At 42.6% G+C, this 23,031-nt stretch overlaps 1 protein-coding gene across 4 annotated transcripts in view; it reads right to left on the minus strand.

Annotated features, from left to right (window-relative positions):
* Positions 1-21,478, minus strand: part of LOC110526192 (protein kinase C and casein kinase II substrate protein 3) — a 35,346-nt gene extending 13,868 nt beyond the window's left edge. For 2 of the 4 annotated variants that reach the window (XM_036980544.2, XM_036980541.2), the window contains exons 1-3: positions 21,057-21,478; positions 15,428-15,546; positions 647-747 (exon numbers count right to left, since the gene is read on the minus strand). In XM_036980544.2, the coding sequence (XP_036836439.1) occupies positions 647-700 (54 nt within the window). In that variant the 5' untranslated portion in view covers positions 701-747; positions 15,428-15,546; positions 21,057-21,478. Of the gene's footprint in view, positions 1-646; positions 748-15,427; positions 15,547-17,538; positions 18,391-20,651 lie in introns of those variants that run through there. The other 2 variants (XM_090238350.1, XM_090238349.1) reach the window with 2 other exon arrangements.
* Between the last annotated feature and the right edge of the window lie 1,553 nt (positions 21,479-23,031).

Raw genomic sequence — 23,031 nt, forward strand, 5'->3', positions numbered from 1 at the left:
AACCATATCACAGGATTATTCTTTAGATCCAACAACTTAACATTTATCTTATGAATATTGTTCCAAAGTTAATTCTTTGGTCGTTAATTTTCAGCGGCAAAGGTATTCTGTAGACAAAGGGATTTCTTTCCCAATACTGCAGGGCAAGAAAGAGAAAGTTCTCTAAATTTACGACCCAGTGTTAAGGTATCAAGACCAGCACAGCCCCCCTTCCACGGGAGAGAGGTCTGGCTATCTTCAAACATTTGCCTAGCTGATGAGTCTTTTGATCCACTGTCAGGATAGTCATGACACCAGGGAGAGAGACATATTACATCACATAACCAACCACTGAACTCGTCAATGCACAGAGCAGGTGACTACTGCTGCTAGTTTTCCTCAGAGCAAGTGATAACTTGATGGGGCAGGCCTGATGAGGTGGGGGAGGAGAGGAGCCAATGGAATGAGGAACCTCTTACAGCCAGGACATGGAAATGTAAAATCAGCAGGGACTCATTACGAGGGTTGCCCCTGTAGTGTTTCTCCTGAAAAGGAGTCCTCCATGAAAACGATGGAAGGCTGCCTGAGTGGGCAGTCCGACTTCCACTTCAGAAATGGTCAGCTCCACAGGGTTGGCAGCCCTGGGGAGTGGAGTTGTTGAGCTTACCTCCCAGAAGCTTTCGCAGCTCCCAACGTCTCGCAGGTCTCCATTGGAAGACATTTCGGGATCACCTTTACAGCACGGAATGATGGCGGCAATCTGTTAAACTGAAGAGAGAACATGTAAGTGACTGTAGATGGCCTACGTAGCTGGATATAGTTATGTGCAACTCACTCAAAATTCAAATTCAAGGGAAAATGCCAAAAGCAACAGTAGCAACTACTATGTCATCACAAGAGACAAAGTAAATTGCTGCCCTACTTGGCAAGCATACATGGGGTTAATACCAAAGCAGTGGCTGAGCAGAAAAAGAAAACTAAGAGAATATTTCTAATTTCCCACCTCCTTTCACCCTGACAACTTTCATGCATTTTCTGACCAAGTGATCCACAGCACCACATGACGTATCCAGTCACCTGATATTAGGCCACATCCTTAATCTGTAGAAAAGGCCCCATAGAGTCACCTCACAGAGCTAATGAGTCTACCCTGAAGGTGTAATCCAGTAAACCCTTAGGGTGAGGGGAGAGTGTCCATCTCTTTCTGAGAAGATTGAGCCGAGGCAGAGAGACAGACTAGTTTTTAGCCAGGCTGAGTGGGGCTGGGGATCTTAAGATAACAATGCCTTGTCATCCAGCTCTACCCAGCAGCACACTTACATTGTCATATTAATTGCAGGTCAACCAAATAGCTGATATCTAATATGTTTTTTTCAAGAGCAAAGCCCCCTGACACATTGCTTTAGCTCTAGTACACTCATATGCTTGAAAATAAGACGTTCGTCACATGGTCAATTGACAAGATAATCTATATTCATTTTTACAAAGTCAATAAGCTAGGTGAAAATGAATTTCCAACTCAAAATTAACCCTGTACAGAGTTCTGGGGCCAGATACACAAAACATTACTTACGAAAAAATGTAAGAAGTTTAACGGAAAAAAATAGGAAGTTTATAAGATAGTTTAGAAATTAAATTCCTCAAAATGTTCTTAGGAACTTCGTAAATATCTTGTGGCATTGACAGTGACGTGCTTGAAACCAATGTGACAGGGATGATCGGATTTTGTTATTTCACACAGCCATCGGACTAGCTATATCAAAATCAAAAATGGATAACCAAGAAAAGATATTGAAGTGATGGTTGAGGAAATAGCAGCAAAGAAAAAGGTTGCCAAGGATGGGCGAGAGTGGCCAAGCCTGTCTCTGCTGTCTGGGGTATGGCAAGGGACAGTGACGCCGTAAAAAATAAGTTGGCTGCTAAGAAGGGAGCTGAGAGACATTTCATGTGGAACAGCTGGAGGAGAAGGTGTCATCTATCACAAAGATAGTGGAAGAACAGTAAGTTAGCTAGCAAAAGTGTAAAGACATTATAGCCAATGATGTTAACATTAGCCAAATTCGTTGCAAATTGACAAAATAGCGCTAGCTATTTAACACTTCTAGAATATTGTAATATATTGTTAATGACTAGCTAGATATTGAGCTAGTAATTTGTATTCTTGCTGTATTTGGTTACAAAAGTACCCTTTCGTCTCAAGACGGGTGTTTAGCTGTCTTAAAGTTAAGTACATTTCCAAGAAGAAATCCTAAAGCATTATTTTCAAGAATCTTATTTCTTAACTTTTTTCTTAGGAAAAACCTTAAGAACATTTCCAATAACTTTGAGGAATAGCAACTTTGCTAAAAGCTTTCTTCTTAAGTCTATATTTAAGGGAAAAATATTGCAGTTAAGAAATTTCTCCTTAAGGTTTTGTGAATCCGGCCCCAGTTCCTTATACTTCTACGGTCCTGTTCCTGATTGGCACAACTAGCTAATACAAAGTCAAACGGCTTCCTTTGAAAATTTGAGGAAGACTATGGATTCTGGTGAACATTCATTACCAAGGCTATACAGTGTGACTTTGCACTGCTAAAAACGCCCTATCAAGTATGGCTGACCCCATTTTGTCAACTGGTCGATAGGAAGTTGGTCAAAGAAGATTTTTAGTCGAGCAGTTGCAAATATATACAGTGGGGAGAACAAGTATTTGATACACTGCCGATTTTCCTACTTACAAAGCATGTAGAGGTCTGTAATTTGTATCATAGGTACACTTCAACTGTGAGAGACGGAATCTAAAACAAACATCCAGAAAATCACATTGTATGATTTTTAAGTAATTAATTTGCATTTTATTGCATGACATAAGTATCTGATCACCTACCAACCAGTAAGAATTCCGGCTCTCACAGACCCGTTAGTTTTTCTTTAAGAAGCCCTCCTGTTCTCCACTCATTACCTGTATTAACTGCACCTGTTTGAACTTGTTACCTGTATAAAAGACACCTGTCCACACACTCAATCAAACAGACTCCAACCTCTCCACAATGGCCAAGACCAGAGAGTTGTGTAAGGACATCAGGGATAAAATTGTAGACCTGCACAAGGCTGAGATGGGCTACAGGACAAAAGGCAACAACTGTTGGCGCAATTATTAGAAAATGGAAGAAGTTCAAGATGACGGTCAATCATCCTCGGTCTGGGGCTCCATGCAAGATCTCCCCTCGTGGGGCATCAATGATCATGAGGAAGGTGAGGGATCAGCCCAGAACTACATGGCAGGACCTGGTCAATGACCCGAAGAGAGCTAAAATCCTGCAGCGCACGCAAGGTCCCCCTGCTCAAGCCAGCGCATGTCCAGGCCCGTCTGATGTTTGCCAATGACCATCTGGATGATCCAGAGGAGGAATGGGAGAAGGTCATGTGGTCTGATGAGACAAAAATAGAGCTTTTTGGTCTAAACTCCACTCGCCGTGTTTGGAGGAGGAAGGATGAGTACAACCCCAAGAACACCATCCCAACCGTGAAGCATGGAAGTGGAAACATCATTCTTTGGGGATGCTTTTCTGCAAAGGGGACAGGACGACTGCACCGTATTGAGGGGAGGATGGACGGGGCCATGTATCGCGAGATCTTGGCCAACAACCTCCTTCCCTCAGTAAGAGCATTGAAGATGTGTCGTGGCTGGGTCTTCCAGCATGACAACGACCAGAAACACGCAGCCAGGGCAACTAAGGAGTGGCTCCGTAAGAAGCATCTCAAGGTCCTGGAGTGGCCTAGCCAGTCTCCAGACCTGAACCCAATAGAAAATTGTTGGAGGGAGCTGAAAGTCCGTATTGCCCAGCGACAGCCCCGAAACCTTAAGGATCTAGAGAAGGTCTGTATGGAGGAGTGGGACAAAATCCCTGCTGCAGTGTGTGCAAACCTGGTCAAGAACAAAGGTTTCTGCACCAAACATTAAGTTCTGCTTTTCTGATGTATCAAATACTTGTCATGCAATAAAATGCAAATTAATTACTTAAAAATCATACAATGTGATTTTCTGGATTTTTGCTTTAGACTCCATCTCACAGTTGAAGTGTACCATTGATAAAGATGACAGGATTTCTACATGCTTTGTAAGTAGGAAAACCTGCAAAATCGGCAGTGTATCAAATACTTGTTCTCCCCACTGTATATACTTTTTTTTTTAAATAATAAGCTACACGAGACACCCATCTGATTCACGCCTGTCTGAGTGGACTAATCCATTGCGGAGGCCGCAGGGATGGCACACAAGTATCACATTTACCGTTAACTACCATAATTTCTAACATACAATGTTTGGTTAGGGTAACTTCTGTTAATGCATTCAATGTAGTATTATTAGTCTTACCTTTGTCCTTGTTTCAAATGTGCCCACTCCTACAAGTTGTTTTGGTTTGTTTCATTCCATTTACAAGTTGTCAATTTATTACTTATATGTTTGGAGCGCTCTGTCAATCTTAAGTAGGCTTAGAAAATGTGTACATTTGTGGATCGGATACTGTTTCTGATCGTCTTAACTCACAATCAAATACATTCTTTGCCTTTTTATTTGTTTTAACCTTTAAGTCAGCAAGTCAGTGAAGAACAAATTCTTATTTTCAATGATGGCCTAGGAACAGTGGGTTAACTCCCTTTTCAGGGGCAGAACGACAGATTTGTACCTTGTCAGCTCAGGGATTTGATCTTGCAAACTTTCAGTTACTAGTCCAAAGCTCTAACCACTAGGCTACCAAGCCCTTTTAAAAAAAGCTTGAAAACAAAATCTGTTTTTATCCATTGAGAATGACAAAAGCTCCTCAAAGTAGCCCATTTTAAAAAGGTTTCCAACTTTGTCCCTTTTGATAACCAAGTGGAAAACATTTCATGCGCTGATCCGGTGGATCCATTTCAGACAGGTCATGCATAGCCAATGTGATTTATAGGATACTTTTTTTAACCTGCAATGTTGATTAGGATTTTGTAAATATTGTAGGCTTTTTAAAATATTGCCAATGACAATAGAAGTTACTTTAGATTTGTATAAATTTACATTTAGATAGTTAATCAATAAAAAGCACGAGGGGGTGTGGTATATGGCCAATATACCACAGCTAAGGGCTGTTCTTAGGCACAATGCAACGCAGTGCCTGGATACAGCCCTTAGCCGTGGTATATTGGACATATGCCTTATTTCTATTATAAACTGGTTACCAACAGAGCAGGAAAAAAATGGTTCTCATTCCCGTGGTATACGGTCTGATAAACCACAGCTGTCAGCCAATTCAGGGCTCAAGTTTATAATTTTGATTAGGCCTCCCGAGTGGTGCAGCGGTCTAAGGCACTGCATCATAGTGCTTGAGGCTTCACAGACCCAGGTACAATCACATGCTGTCAGTCGGCTGTGACCGGGAGACCCATGAGGCATCGCACAATTGGACCAGCATCGTCTGGGTTAGGGGAGGGTTTGAACGTCTGCAAGCTGACTTTGCTCGCCAGGTGTACAGTGCCTGGTTAAAGTATTTTTCTTCTGGTTCAGCTATATTGAGCATGGTCTTTTAGTAATGTGTCTTGATTTTTAATTGCATCAAGCAAAGTAGCCTACATATAGTTACATTTAATTCAAACAGGGTGTGTGTCTATATATAGAAAAACACATTTTAATTTCAACCAATCGATTGGTCTAAAAGAACAGATGATGCTCGGTCGACAAAGATTATAATTAATCTACACTGCTCAAAAAAATAAAGGGAACACTTAAACAACACAATGTAACTCCAAGTCAATCACACTTCTGTGAAATCAAACTGTCCACTTAGGAAGCAACACTGATTGACAATACATTTCACATGCTGCTGTGCAAATGGAATAGACAACAGGTGGAAATTATAGGCAATTAGCAAGACATCCCCAATAAAGGAGTGGTTCTGCAGGTGGTGACCACAGACCACTTCTCAGTTCCTATGCTTCCTGGCTGATGTTTTGGTCACTTTTGAATGCTGGCGGTGCTTTCACTCTAGTGGTAGCATGAGACGGAGTCTACAACCCACACAAGTGGCTCAGGTAGTGCAGCTCATCCAGGATGGCACATCAATGCGAGCTGTGGCAAGAAGGTTTGCTGTGTCTGTCAGCGTAGTGTCCAGAGCATGGAGGCGCTACCAGGAGACAGGCCAGTACATCAGGAGACGTGGAGGAGGCCGTAGGAGGGCAACAACCCAGCAGCAGGACCGCTACCTCCGCCTTTGTGCAAGGAGGAGCACTGCCAGAGCCCTGCAAAATTACCTCCAGCAGACCACAAATGTGCATGTGTCTGCTCAAACGGTCAGAAACAGACTCCATGAGGGTGGTATGAGGGCCCGACGTCCACAGGTGGGGGTTGTGCTTACAGCCCAACACCGTGCAGGACGTTTGCCATTTGCCAGAGAACACCAAGATTGACAAATTCGCCACTGGCGCCCTGTACTCTTCACAGATGAAAGCAGGTTCACACTGAGCACATGTGACAGACAGAGTTTGGAGACGCCGTGGAGAACGTTCTGCTGCCTGCAACATCCTCCAGCATAACCGGTTTGGCGGTGGGTCAGTCATGGTGTGGGGTGGCAATTCTTTGGGGGCCTGACTGCCATTAGGTACCGAGATGAGATCCTCAGACCCCTTGTGAGACCATATGCTGGTGCGGTTGGCCCTGGGTTCCTCCTAATGCAAGACAATGCTAGACCTCATATGGCTGGAGTGTGTCAGCAGTTCCTGCAAGAGGAAGGCATTGATGCTATGGACTGGCCCGCCCGTTCCCCAGACCTGAATCCAATTGAGTACATCTGGGACATCATGTCTCGCTCCATCCACAAACACCACGTTGCACCACAGACTGTCCAGGAGTTGGCGGATGCTTTAGTCCAGGTCTGGGAGGAGATCCCTCAGGGGACCATCCGCCACCTCATTAGGAGCATGTCCAGGCGTTGTAGGGAGGTCATACAAGCACGTGGAGGCCACACACACACTACTGAGCCTCATTTTGACTTGTTTTAAGGACATTACATCAAAGTTGAATCAGCCTGTAGTGTGGTTTTCCACTTTAATTTTGAGTGTGACTCCAAATCCAGACCGCCATGGGTTGATACATTTGATTTCCATTGTTCATTTTTGTGTGATTTTGTTGTCAGCACATTCAACTATGTAAAGAAAAAAGTATTTAATAAGAATATTTAATTCATTTAGATCTAGGATGTGTTATTTTAGTGTTCACTTTATTTTTTTGAGCAGTGTATTTTTCTTCGTCGGAGACAGCCCTACTATCAAGTCTGAAAACCCACAAGGGAAATGGAAAAATAAGTCACTTGACAAAAAAGGGTTTCACAACTAAACTGCTGGGCAGGGTGCGACACACACCTAACTAGCTATATAAAACATTTTTAAAGTATATCGACACCCCTTCAAATTAATGGATTTGGCCATTTCAGCCACACCCTTTACTGACAGGTGTATACAAATTCAGCACAGCCATACCATCTCCATCGATAAACAATGGCAGTCAAATGGCCTTACTGAAAAGCTCAGTGACTTCACGTAGAACCTTCTTTGGATGCCACCTTCCCAACATGTAAGTCCGGCAAATTTCTGCCCTGCTAGAGATGCCCGGTCAACAGCTGTTATTGTGAAGTGAAAACGTCTTGGAGCAACAATGGCTCAGCCGTTGTAGGCCATACAAGCTCACAGAACGGGACCATCGAGTGCTGAAGAGCGATTGCAACACTATGAGTTCCAAACTGCCTCTGGAAGCAACATCAGTACAAAAACTGTTCGTCAAGAGCTTCGTGAAATGGGTTTCCGTGGCCGAGCAGCCGCACACAAGCCTAAGATCACCATGGAGCAGTGCCAAGCGTCGGCTGGAGTGGTGTCAAGCTGTGATGTCAAGCTTGCCGCCATTGGACTCTGGCGCAATGGAAACACATTCTCCGGAGTAATGAATCACGCTTCACCATCTGGCACCATCTGGAATCTGGGTTAGGCGGATGCCAGGATGACACTATGCATTAACCTCTAAGCTAGGGGGCAGTATTTTGATGTTTGGGTGAAAAACGTGCCCAAAGTAAACTGCCTATTTCTCAGGCCCAGAAGCTAGAATATGCATATAATTGGCAGATTAGCATAGAAAACTCCAAAGTTTCCAAAAATGTCAAAATAATGTCCTGAGGAAAAATCCAGAAAGTGCTGTTTTTCTGAAACTACTCTTTTCCATTGCAAGCCTATCCTCCCATATAAGGGATATCAACCCAATTCCTTTCATTATGGCTTCCACAAGGTGTGTAGAGGCTTTAGACAGTTTCAGGCTTTTATTCTGAAAAATGAGCGAGAAAGATCACATCGCGTCAGTGGATAGCCAGATGGTCTCGCTCCAGGCGCACGCGCATGCACAAATCTGAGGACTTTTCTTTCTCTTCTATTGAAAAGGCTACCGTCCGGTTGAAATATTGATTATTTATTGTAAAAACAACCTGAGGATTGATTATAAAAAACATTTGACATGTTTCTACGAACTTTACGGATACTATTTGGAATTTGTCTGCCCGTCGTGACCGCACGAGCCTGTGGATTTCTGAACAAAACGTGCCAACCAAATGGAGGTTTTTGGATATAAAAGAGAATCTTATCGAAAACAAACATTTATTGTGTAACTGGGAGTCTTGAGTGCAAAAATATGAAGATCAAAAGGTAAGCGATCAATTTTATTGTTTTTGACTTTCGTGACCAATCTACTTTGCTGTTAGCTGTTTGTAATGTCTGCTGAAAGCTGTCCTCACATAATCGCATGGTTTGCTTTCACCGTAAAGCCTTTGAAATCTGACACACCAGGTGGATTAACAACAAGTAAAGCTGTGTTTTGGTATATTGCACCTGTCATTTCATGAAAATTAAATATTTTTAGTAATTTAATTTGAATTTGGCGCTCTGCAATTCACCGGATGTTGACGAAAATTATCCCACTAAAGGGATCTGCGCGGCAGGAGGTTTTTAAGGAAGGTGGGATTAACTGTAAGGTTTGGTGGAGGAATAATGGTCTGGGGCTGTTTTTCACGGTTCAGGCTCCTTAGTTCCAGTGAAGGAAAATCTTAACGCTACAGCATTAATTACATTCTAGAGAATTCTGTGCTTTCAACTTCGTGGCTGGCCCTTTCCTGTTTAAGCATGACAATGCCCCAGTGCACAAAGTGAGATAGGTGGAAGAACAAGACTGTCCTGCACAGAGCCCTGACCTCAACCCCATCGAACACATTTGGGCTGAATTGGAATGTCGACAGAGCCAGTCCTAATAGCCCAACCTTACTTATGCTCTTGGCTGAATTGGTCCCCACAGCAATGATCCAACATCTAGTGGAAAGCCTTACCAGAAGAGTGGAGGACCAACTCCATATTAATGCCTATTATTTTGGAATTAAGTGTTCGACGAGCGTGTGTCCACATACTTTGGGTCATGTAGAGGACATATGCTACACCATTATTATTAGAATACAAATATGATAGACATTAAATGGTTCCATCCACATTTTTCATGTGTATGAAGTCATTGTACATACAAAGTAATAGCGACAGCTGAAGTTAACAGTGGTGAAAGCGCAAGGTGATGAGCTTGGTGCTGCTTTCCAATAAATAGAGGGCATATTATTTTAGTAACATGATCGTTGATGCCTGAACGAAATAAAAAGCATTCTCGCATTCTTATTCATAATAATCGCATCAGTAGACTAGCCAACCGGCACTGTATCTACAAAGCTGATGAAGGAGCCAAGATCAGAGCAGGCACATTTCCTATTTCAACTATTGCGTTGTGACAAAACAAAAAATCGGTAGAGTTGAAAATGCAATGGGAACTAGATTTTTATTCGGTACATGAAAACGGATGTGAAAAAGTACATTGTGCGCGCTTTGTCAGCACTCACTGATTTTAAGCTGCAACAAGTCCATTCGGTGGAAACATACCACTGGTGGGAAAATACACTTTATGCGGATTCTAGAATACTCGCATGAGAAATGGCACATTTGAATGGAAATCGAGCTACTGTTAAACAGAAAATGTTACACACAATATTTCCTTAACATACCCTTGGTGAGAATTACCAGACCTCAGTCAGACAGAGTTTGTGTGACATAGCTTTTAATGTGATAAGCTGCTTGTTTACATTCACACAGGACTGATATTAACAGATCATGGATGGACTGCTTGGGATGAAGAGGCAGAGAAGAGGCTCAATTTGCGGGAGACAGTTCAGACATTCAATATCCCTCAACTTTCTGATGGCTAGGAGGGGTGGGGCGGTGCTGTCAGGCAGCAGAATGTATGCTAGCAGGAGAGGCATTTTCCACAAACATGCCAAAACAGGAACATCTATGACAGGCTCACTTCAGCAAGGCCTGCTAATTGAAAAATAAATATCTCTGACCCATCTCGAGAGTGGAAAAGTTGGCTGGTGTGGGGATGCAGCATGACAAAGGTGATTGAAGCCCAGGGTAAAGTAATGTAAGCCCTGAACCATGGGGGAAAACTAGCAGCTCGTAGGGCGGGTAAAGGAGGGGTCAAACACCACTAATCTCCAGTCAATGACCAGCTGACGGCATAAGTAAGACATATCAGCAGCTTGAATATCTAGGTCACATTGGATTCAACATACGGATACAGATTTAGTCTCTGGAGGGGCCAGAGGCTCAGATTCAATAGATACTAATATGTCATGTTTTTATACAGATGCCATAAATGTATGGAATCTAGGGATATTAGTTACTTTAACAGAACATGAGGGTGAAAATCGAACAGATGGCTTTGCCATCTGATATTTAAATCACAAGGATAAGAGCACAAATAAATTCAAATTAAAGGCAGAGCAACCACTTAGAGTACACACAATTCACACTACAGAAGATTAAGTCTGTAAACATGACAGGCTGCAGAATCATACCTATGACATCTGGATCTCATTGCATGTATCCTTTACTCAGAGATTACATGCTTAATCTGTGGCATTTGTTGAAACATATAAAATACCAATAAAAAAAATGTAGTATTGAAAAACAAGCCCAAAAATAGATATAATTTCAGAAATTCCACTAGGTCCTTGCCTAACTGTGCCTTTTCTATTCAATGTATATTGTCTAACAAAAACGTTTAAAGCACCATGAATAGTTTTCCTAAACACTGTGGAAAACAAAGTACATGACAAGCATTAAGGAAGACCCCTGACAATTGAAAGCACATAACCACCATAAGTGTGAGCTGAGCAACAAACTTCCACACAGGCCCAGAGGCAACAGACCATGTGCTGCAGGCCTTCATTTGGACAACATCCCTGTGTCAGAGGATGTTGACGTTCCACCGGTCACTGACTTTGTTTAGGCAGTATGCTCAGCTCATCCAGATCACTTAGCAGAACTGGAATGTGTCTGTTTAAATCTCTGGGAGATGAAATCCTCAGCGGGGGCATGGCTGACAGAAGACAGCAGATCCTGTGTAGCAGTCAGAGGGATTTGGGTCAAAGACTGCTGAACCCTTCATGGAAAAAGTGCACTAGTTGTCTCAAGTCAGAGCTGGAAACACGTATTTGTGGGCCAGTAGGCCAAGGACTGAACAGCATAGAGGGAAACTGGATACCAAATGGCAGCACATTCAGAACCCATTATGGGAGCTTTTCACCCCGCCGCCCCCCTCAGATGTGGCTTTAAGAACAACTCGTAGCATGTGGAACTGGTTTACTTACATTGCTTAGAGACAAACATTCCAGCTAGATTAATAAAATGACAAAACCTAGAAACACTACCTGGAGATATTAAGTTGTACGTCTCTCCTCGGGATGTTATCCATGCTGACAGAGTAAGAAACTGAACATTGGCTCCTGTTCCCTCCAAAATTGGTTCAGATTAAAAGGAGAAGCCAAGAGCTCATAAACTACACTGGAAACTTGTAGTCATTATACGAGCAGCATGTGCAGCTATGGGGGAAGGGGGGAGGGTCAATGTATATTGTCCGGTGGCGATTTTTATGAATTGTTCAGCTCTAATGGCTTGGGGGTAGAAGCTGTTGAGGAGCCTTTTGGTCCTAGACTTGCGCTCTGGCACCGCTTTGCTGTGTGGTAGCAGAGAAAACAGTCTATAACGTGGGTGACTGGAGTCTGACAAATTTATGGGCTTTCATCTGACACCACCTATTATATAGGTCCCAGATGGCAGGAAGCTTGGCCCCTGTGAGGTACTGGGGCATTCGCACTACCCTCTGTAGCGCCTTGGTCAGATGCCGAGCAGTTGCCATACCAGGCAGTGATGCAACCATGCTCTCAATGGTGCAGCTGTACATCCTTTTGAGGATCTGAGGACCCATGCCAAATATTTCAGTCTCCTGAGGGGGAATAGATTTTGTCGTGCCCGCTTCACAACTGTCTTGGTGTGCTTGGACCATGATAGTTTGTTGGTGATGTTGACACCAAGGAACTTGAAGCTCTTCAACCGCTCCACTACAGCCCTGTTGATGTTAATGGGGGCCTGTTCGGCCCGCCTTTTCCTGTAGTCCACGATCAGCTCCTTTGTCTTGCTCACATTGAGGGAGAGGTTGTTGTCCTAGCACCACACTGACAGTTCTCTGAACTCCTCCCTATAAGCTGTTTCATTGTGGTCAGTGATCAGGCCTACCACTGTGTGTTGTCAGCAAACTTAATGGTGTTGTCGTGTTTGGCCACGCAGTCATGGGTGAACAGGGAATACAGGAAGAGACTAAGTACACACCCCTGAGGGGCACCAGTGTTGAGGATAAGCATGGCAGATATGTTGTTACCTACCCTTACTACCTGGGGGCGGACCCGTCAGGATGTCCAGGATCCAGTTGCAGAGGGAGGTGTTTAGTCCCAAAGTCCTTAGCTTGGTGATGAGCTTTAAGGGCACTATAGTGTTGAATGCTGAGCTGTAGCCGATAAACAGCACTCTCACATTGGTGTTCCTTTTGTCCAGGTGAGAAAGGATGGTGTGGAGTGCGATTGAGACTGCGTCATCTTTGGATCTGTTGGGGCGGTATGCAAATTGGAGTGCGTCTATGATGTCCAGAAGAATGCTGTTGATGTGAGCCATGCGCAGCCTTTCAAAGCACTTCACGACTACCGCCGTGAGTGGGCACAGGGACTATGGTGCTCTGCTTTGAAAATGTCAGTGTAGTCACTTGCCAGTTGGTCCGCGCATGCTTTGAGTACACGTCCTGGTAATCCATCTGGCCTCGCGGCTTTGTGAATGTTGACCTGTTTAAAAGGTTTTGTACACATTGGGTACCGAGAGCGTTATCACACAGTCATCCAGGACAGCTGGTGGTCTCGTGCATGCTTCAGTGTTGCTTACCTCAAAGCGAGCTTAAGAGGCATTTAGCTCGTCTGATAGGCTTGCGTCACTGGGCAGCTCGCGTCTGGGTTTCCTTTCATAGCCCTTAATAGCTTAAACACTGCCACAGTCGACCAGCTTCAGAGCAGTAGGATACAATCTTAATCCTTTATTGACGCTTTGCTTGTTTGAATGGTTCGTCTGAGGGCCTAGCGGGATTTCTAATAAGCGTCCGGATTTGTCTCCCATTCCTTGAAAGTGGCAGGAAAAGCATTTAGCGCGATGCGGATGTTGCCTGTAATCCATGGCTTCTGGTTGGGATATGTACGTACAGTCACTGTGGGGACGACGTCATTGATGCACTTATTGATTAAGTCGATGACTGGGGTGGTGTATTCCTCAATGCCATTGGATGTGTCCCGGAACATATTCCAGTCTGTGCTAGCAAAAAAGTCCTGTAGTGTAGCATCCACGTCATCTGACCACTTCTGTATTGAGCGAGTCACCGGTATTTCCTGCTTTAGTTTTTGCTTGTAAGCAGGAATCAGGAAGATAGAATTGTGGTGAGATTTTCCAAATGGAGGGCGGGGGAGAGCTTTGTATGCATCTGTGTGTGGAGTAAAGATGGACTAAGAATGTTTTCCCCCCTGGTTGCACATGTGACATGTTGGTAAAAATGTGGTAAAACTGATTTAAGTTTTCCTGCGTTAAAGTCCCCGGCCACGAGGAGCGCGGTTTCTGGGTGAGCATTTTCTTCTTTGCTTATGGCCTTATAGAGTTGGTTGAGAGCGGTCTTAGTGCCAGCGCCGCTTTATGGTGGTAAATAGACGGCCATGAATAATACTGATGAAAACTCTTGGTAGATAGCTTACCATGAGGTATTCTGTCGACCACACTCAGGCAAGCAATACCTCAAAACTTCATTAATATTAGACATCGCTCCAGTTGTTATTGACAAAAAGACACTCCCACCCCTCGTCTTACCAGAGGTAGCGTCTCTGTTCTGCCGATGCATGGAAAATCCCGTCCACTCTATATTGTCAATTTCTTTGTTCAGCCACGTCTCGGTGAACCATAAAATATTACACTTTTCAATGGCCCATTGGTCGTATAATCTTAATATGTCACCAAGCAAGAAGAATGGAAGGCATTGGGAGTTTACTTGCTCGCCTCCGGCTTCTCAGAAGGAGCCCCGATCTGCGTCCCCTTTTCTGGCATCTTTTCTTCACGCAAAAGGTGTGGATCTGGGCCTGTTCCAGTGAAAGCCAGATATCCTTAAAGGAAAAAGTTTCTTCCATTCCGCGGTGGGTAAACTCTTTTCTGATGTCCAGAGGTTATTTTCGGCCATAAGAGACGGTAGTAGCAACATTATGTACACAATAAGTTAAAAAATAAGTTACACAAAAAAAGAAATTGCACAATTGGTTGGGAGAATGTAAAACAGCCATGTTCATCGGCGCCATCTTATCGAATACTTATGTAAATAAGGTAATTCAGTTTGTCATTTTAAATACAATTTCTAAAAACGTTCACTTTGTCATTATGGGGTATTGATGAGGAAAAAGTGTTATTTAATACATTTTAGAATAAGGCTGTAACGTACCAAATGTTGAAAAGTCAAGGGGTCTGAATACTTTCCGAATGCACAACTCCTAAATATAGATCATTCCTGCACTGAAGAACACAAGGTGATAATCCCAGTGTTTCACAAACCAAAGCAAACAATTGTTGCTACAGCAATAGGACATTAACACAGCAAAGGAAATACTTATGCTGAATACTATTAAAGCCTGAAAATGTATGGCATATAAGAACTCAATATTACTCATTGATTGCTATCGATAGTGACTGAGTATCACATTTTAGGTGAAAAACTTCACACATTCTAATTATTGGATTAAGAGGCCAGGCATTCTTGTGTGAATCATGGTAGAGGTGAAGATTAACTGAGGGAGATGACATAAACCTCATAGCAATGGGGAAACAGCCCATCCCCAAAAGGTCAGACAGACTACCCAATAATATTCAAATCAGACAAATACAGCACAGAGGAAAAAAATAAAATATAAAAATGCATTATCCACAAATTGCATAGGAGTGGAACCCGAAGAGGACTTACCCAAAATTAAATTAATTGAGATGGGATGAGGTCAAAGATGACGTCCCTGTTGAGGAACTTGGCTTTCTGTGGCACTGGAAGAGAGGTCCCTGTTGAGGAACTTGGCTTTCTCTGTGGCACTGGAAGAGAGGGGCAGAGTGTGAGAACTGAGGATAACAGGGAGAAATCAAGTATAGAGGAGCACAGCATGAGCAGTGGAGGAGAACCACTCACGATCAGAGCATGACTGAGGCTGGCAGTCAGATGGTTATAATAAGTCCTGGCTCCAAAAGGTGGCAGATTCTGAATTAGAGAGTGAAATGCCACACAGAAGCATTGGAAAACCAGTCATGGGTGTGCTGGAAAACTATGCAGTGTGGTGGTCTTGGAAGAGAATACAGGTTGACCGATTATGATTTTTCAACACCGATACCGATTATTGGAGGACCAAAAAAAAGCCGATACTGATTAAATCGGATGATTTCTTAAAAATGTATTTGTAATAATGACAATTACAACAATACAGAATGAACACTTATTTTAACGTAATATAATACATCAATCAAATCAATTTAGCCTCAAAGAAAATGAAATGTTGAATTTGGTTTAAATAATACAAAAACAAAGTGTTTGAGAAGAAAGTAAAAGTGCAGTATGTGCCATGTAAAAAAGCTAACGTTTAAGTTCCTTGCTCAGGACATGAACACATGAAAACTGGTGGTTCCTTTTAACATGAGTCTTCAATATTCCCAGGTAAGAAGTTTTGGGTCGTCGTTATTATAGGACAATCTCTCTCTATACCATTTGTATTTCATTAACCTTTGACTATTGGATGTTCTTATAACACTTTAGTATTGCCAGTGTAACAGTATAGCTTCCGTCCCTCTCCTCGCTCCTCCCTGGGCTCGAACCAGCAATACAACAAAAGCAACCATCGAAGCAGCATTACCCATGCAGAGCAAGGGGAACAACTACTAGAACGCTCAGAGCGAGTTACATCACCAATTGAAGCACTATTAGCGCGCACCCCGCTAACTAGCTAGCCATTTCACATCGGTTACACCAGCCTAATCTCGGGAGTTGATAGGCTTGAAGTCATAAACTGCGCAATACTTGGATCATTGTGAAGAACTGCTGGCAAACGCACTAAAGTGCTGTTTGAATGAATGCTTACAAGCCTGCTGGTGCCTACCATCGCTCAGTCAGACTGCTCTATCAAATCATAGACTTAGTTATAACATGATAACACAGAGAAATACGAGCCTTAGGTCATTAATATGGCCGAATCCGGAAACTATCATCTCGAAAACAAAACGTTTATTCTTTAAGTGAAATATGGAACCTTTCCGTATTCTCTCTCACGGGTGGCATCCATAAGTCTAAATATTCTTGTTACATTTCACAACCTTCAATGTTATGTCATAATCATGTAAAATTCTGGCCAATTAGTTTGCAACGAGCCAGGTGGCCAAAAGTGTTGCATATACCCGGACTCTGCGTGCAAATGCAAGAGAAGTTAAACTAGTTTAATATTGGCTGCTAACATGAATTTCTTTTCACTAAATATGCAGGTTTAAAAACATATACTTCTGTGTATTGATTTTAAGAAAGGCATTGATGTGTATGGTTAGGTACATTCGTGCAACGATTATGCTTTTTCGCAAATGCGCTTTTGTTAAATCATTCCCCTTTTGACGAAGTTGGCTGTCTTTGTTAGGAAGAAATAGTCTTCACACAGTTTGCAACGTGCCAGGCAGCCCAAACTGCTGCATATACCCCGACTCTGCTGCACAGAACGCAAGAGAAGTGACAATTCCCCTAGTTAAAAGAAATTCATGTTAGCAGGCAATATTAACTAAATATGCAGGTTTAAAAATATATACTTGTGTATTGATTTTAAGAAAGGCGTTGATGTTTATGGTTAGGTACACATTGGTGCAACGACAGTGTTTAATCACCAGTTTGGCAAAGTAGGCTATAATTCAATGATAATTTAACAGGCACTGCATCAATTATAAGCAATGCAGGACAAGCTAGATAAACTAGTAATAACAACCATGTGTAGTTAACTAGTGATTATGTTAAGATTGATTGTTTTTATAAGATAAGTTTAATTCTAGCTAGCACCTTACCTTGGCTCCTTGTTGCACTCGCATAACAGGTAGTCAAGCCTGCCACGCAGTCTCCTCGTGGAGTGCAATGAGCGTCCAAAAATGCAGAATGTTATGAAAACTTGAAATCGGCCCTAATTAAAATCGGCCTTTCCGATTAATCGGTCGACCTCTAAAAAGAGACCCTCCAACTACGGAAGGTCAGGATCACATCTAAAATAACCTGCTAGGAATCAAAGAGAAGAAATCCATTTGGAACTTCAGCCCCAATATTTTGTTACCAACCCTGGGTTGGGGGGCTGAGACAAGGTTACTTACAGTCACGGTCAAATATTAAATGTAGCAGAATATTCGGTTCTCTTTTCAAAACTGGATGAACGGCTATTTTTACCCTGTACGCACCTGCAACTTACCCGAGGTGAGAAATTATACAAATGAGAATCACTTGCTTTCAACCAAATGGACTTTAAATAATTTAGTCCAGGCCTTAATTTTGTTTTTTAAATTTACATTCTAGTTAACAATCTTAAACTGTCATTACATTTTGTCTTTTGCAGTTGAAAATCAAACGAATACACCAAACACTCAATTTCAACCAGGGGTTAGAATTTTAAAAAATAACTGACGGCAGTAGTAATTACTGTAGCTACCTAGCCAGATAAAATCTGTATCTAGCCAGCAAGCAACAATAAATAAAGGGATTGCATAACTAGCTACACACAAAAAAAATCTAAATATTAACTAGCTGGCTAGCATGAGGCCAGCAAACACATTCCTCACACACAAGGAACGTATTTCTGCCAAAGTGGTAAAGAAAAGGTGCCTCTCGGTCTCAAAACAAGTTTTCTGGAGACTTGTGGGAGGAGTGCTGCTGACGTCACCCACTGAATGCAATTTTTGGTAGCCGGATTCCGCCCAGACACAGGAGAAATCCTCACACAATGCATCCCTGACCACCTTCTGAAGTGGTCAACCAGATCTACACAAAAATCCAGCCAAAGCGATCTTCGTACTCTGATAGCAGAAGTCGCATTTAAGTATCAAGTGTAGACAAGACCAAAGAAACTGAAGGCAGGTGACAGCCCCCATGGCATTTTAGACATTCCTTCACTACATAAGGCTAACATTAATCATGCTTCTCTCACTAGCTGAAGCATATGGCCGCTTCCCAGAACTGAGACATCCTCCATGTCAACAAACTTAATTTCCTCCACCTAAATTAAAGCATTCCATAACAAGTTACTTTGAGTTGATAGACATGTTTGGGGCACGCAACAGGGATCCAACCACTAAAATTGTTTTGCACTCAAGGATGCTAACACTAAACCAAACCCGCATGTTGAGTGTCTGACCCTTCGGTTGACCTAGGTAGCCCGTCATGGGGTAAATTAGTACATTGGTTGAACTAGCCCATCCCTTTGAATTGACAGATCCAGAGGACACGTCACTGAAGCACATGGCTTGAGTGATCAGGCATGTCAGTCATTGACACTGACGACTGAAGTCATGGATTATTTCAATGAGAGACCTGGCTTAATTACATAAGCAGTCCAATGCTGACAAAAGGCAGGCTAATGGATCTGGATATCAGGGTTCAGTCCTGGGGGGTAAGTTTCTTTGTTTTGCTGCCCTAGCACTATACAGCTGATTCAAATAACCAACTCATCATCAAGCTTTGATTATTTTAAATCGGCTGTGTAGTGCTAGGGCAAAACATGCACCTGGGGGGGGGGGGGGGGGGGATTTTGGAAAACCCTGTGGATAGGACAGTGATGCAAAGTGTTCTCCACTGTCACCAACCAACACAGGAATGTTTACATAATTGATTCATTGTTTAAAAGATTACATAATATTTAGTGGCTGGTCGATTGCAGTTGCATACGCAATAATATAACTAAAAACGCCACCTCAAGTCTAAAGTCAAACATCCAGAATTCAAGCCCAATGGTTTGCATTTCTGCAAATCTTCCATGGAGCACCTACCCCAGTAAAAGGATACACTGTTTGGCCACAGCACAGCTCCATGTACCCTACCCTAGAGGGCCAAGTGAACCTCAAATCCCAGTGTTGGTAATGAGAAACAAAGACAGGTTGTGGAACAAACATGTCCAATAACTACATAGAACAAAGGAATAAAAACAGTAGTCTGCTCTGTGCTAAAATCTCTGGAGGTGTCAATAATCAATACAGGTTGTCTTCAACAACAATGAAAAAAAGAAAAGAAACAGCAGTACTGAGGCCCTCAAGGACTGGTGTTGAATATCTCTGTACTTCAGATGATTCCCTCTTACAATCCTTGAAACTAATGGAGGAAGAAGTTTAAAGCAATGTCAATGTACAGAGTGCAGTTAGTACTGGCCTACACACAACCAGCCTAAGGAAAGGCCGACTGTTTTAGCTACTTGCAGACGGACTTGAATCGCCCATTTCTAAACCACAGATCTCATAGAGCTGGCATTGAGAAAATCCTGCACTCCAGGCTCAAGATAGTATAACAGCAGGAAGGGTTATTTAAGCAACGAGAAAGCTTGGCAGCAAGTGTGAGACCACCAGAGGCTCCATTATAGACACACAGAGTCTAATGCAGTGTGCCTTAATGGCATTGTCTCAAGGTGATGTGTCACACATTAACATAGTGTACCATGTCCAGGCCATTGTTTCCAAAAACAGTCCTTAGAGAATGGCTGTGTCCCCCAGGAGAAGCATATAGGCTACACTGCAATAAATGAGACTAGAAAAAGATCCAATTCTGTTGCATAAAGAAAGCAGGTTTTGTTGAACAATAACCAGCTAAAGTATCAGACTAAGCAATATATTGTGTACCAATTTCTTGCTTAGTCTAAGTATGCTAGGATCAGGCATATCAGTGATCATGCTTAATGGTTCTGAAAATCTATATTTCTATGAAATTACACATGCTTTTAAAAAGGGTGGGTTGTTCTCATATTACAACAGAGCAATGTATCTTCAATTGGAGGTTGCCCAATCTATCCTGTGTATTGGCAGTTCTGCTCACAACACAACTAATAGCCATATTGTTAAGCTATTGAAAGATATTGACAGACAAAGCAATTGCTCTGTTGGCCTACACAACGTTATTTAATCTCAAATTCACTTTACAGTCTTACACAAACCTTGAACGTTCGCCAAATAGCTTCCTGTCGAATAGCAGTAGCCTAATAGATGATATCCATTGAAGAGGTGTATAGCCTACAGTAGCCCAAGGATAAATGTATTGTTCCACCGCCTTAAATACACATTGCAAAGGGTATTTAAAATCACATGTGAATCCAAACACAATTTAATAATATGCCAGGAGATAGTCACTCAACATAAATCACCATGCACGTTTGATCTTACATTCATGCAGTCGTAGTTACGCCTATGGTTAAGCCTACCCTGGCTGATATCTAGGTCATTATCGACACAATGTAACTCCTGCTCACCGCAACAACAGAACAGACGCAAACACAAGTCGAATTGTTACAAAATTGTAACCATATCGTGTCTACTTAGTTTCTATCCAGTTTGCGACCTACCTGTTGCAGCTTCAAATCCCTCGTCTCTCGACGAGTTTACCAACGCCGGAGCGAAAACTCCCAAAGCAATCCCTTGACCAAACCAAGTGCATCAACAATTTCGCTTAAGAACTTTCCCGAAAACAGCGAAGGCCATCGTAGATACCACTCTGCCATTGCAACGAAGATATAATTATTATATTTCCTGCCCCTTCAAATTCACGAGGTAGGCCTAATATCATCGGCGGTAAATTGGTTAAATGTACTTTAGTCAGAAACAGTGCAACAAAAGCCCCCAAAAACGTGTGCTATCTAACGGGCAGGAAGGTACAAAGGCAATCCTCCCGGTTGTTCTGGAGAGGTCTCCAACGCTGTGTAATCAGATGTTGTGGCGAACCACAATATCCATTCATCCAATTACAGGCGTTAACCCTTTACTGACTAGAGGCGAGTCTCTAGTTCACAGTGATAATTATGATCAGGCCATGTGAATCAAACCTTTTTCATTAATTATCACTCAACACATGGGCTACAACTCTACGTGACATAACATAATTGTCTGTGGAATTAATAGATTTATTTGAATTATGCCAAACACTTGTTGCTTGGTCCACTGCCTTATTCAAATACTTGTGAACAGCACCATCTATAGGTCATCATGTAAATCACATAATATTAATAGTTCGTCTGGTTCCTGGTGAAAGTAGCCTACTGTAGCCAAATGACAATACTTTTTTCAATACAATCATCTTCAACAAACCACGGCTAATAGTGTGAGATGATTTGACGTTGGATGTGATCAATGAGTAAGGAAAAACAAATAGATGATATTGAACTAAACTGTAGGCTACATACAATATAACTATTATTTGAACTCACTCTTGGAAATCTGCTGAAGAGCGCTGTTGTATGTTCCTCTCTTCTGACAAAGTTTAATTCACCCTGAGGGACTTTGAGGAGTCATTAAGGTATTACATGCTGGTATCTTTGGCTGTAGTGATAAATAATGTTAGAGCACAGAGACTGTTCTGGAAACACCACTCCCACAGCTCTCAATCTGACAGATCTGCTCACCAGTTGACCTACTATAGCCTACAGATGCTGAGGGACATTAAAAGGCACAATCAACCATGTGTCTCTCATTTAACTTCTCAGAAATAATAACTTCTATCAGATGGATCTGAGAAGTTATATGAGAGACACATGGTTGGTGGGTCTTCAAGGTCCCCGAGCAACTGTAAGGTAATGAAGAAAAAAGAGGAAACAACAACAGTGGTTGTTCTACGAGAAGAAAGTTATATATATATATATATATATATATATATATATACACACTGCTCAAAACAATAAAGGGAACACAAACAACAATGTAACTCCAAGTCAATTACATTTCTGTGAAATCAAACTGTCCACTTAGGAAGCAACACTGATTGACAATAAATGTCACATGCTATTGTGCAAATGGAATAGACAACAGGTGGAAATTATATGCAATTAGCAAGACACCCCCAATAAAGGAGTGGTTCTGCAGGTGGGGACCACAGACCACTTCTCAGGTCCTATGCTTCCTGGCTGATGTTTTGGTCACTTTTGAATGCTGGCGGTGCTTTCACTCTAGTGGTAGCATGAGACGGAGTCTACAACCCACACAAGGGGCTCAGATAGTGCAGCTCATCCAGGATGGCACATCAATGCGAGCTGTGGCAAGAAGGTTTGCTGTGTCTGTCAGCGTAGTGTCCAGAGCATGGAGGCGCTACCAGGAGACAGGCCAGTACATCAGGAGACGTGGAGGAGGCCGTAGGAGGGCAACAACCCAGCAGCAGGACCGCTACCCCCGCCTTTGTGCAAGGAGGAACAGGAGGAGCACTGCCAGAGCCCTGCAAAATGACCTCCAGCAGGCCACAAATGTGCATGTGTCTGCTCAAACGGTCAGAAACAGACTCCATGAGGGTGGTATGAGGGCCCGACATCCACAGGTGGGGGTTGTGCTTACAGC

Source organism: Oncorhynchus mykiss, chromosome 6 (genome assembly GCF_057628025.1).
Source record: "Oncorhynchus mykiss isolate SJ-2025 chromosome 6, ASM5762802v1, whole genome shotgun sequence".
In the NCBI taxonomy this organism is placed as follows: Eukaryota; Metazoa; Chordata; class Actinopteri; order Salmoniformes; family Salmonidae; genus Oncorhynchus; species Oncorhynchus mykiss.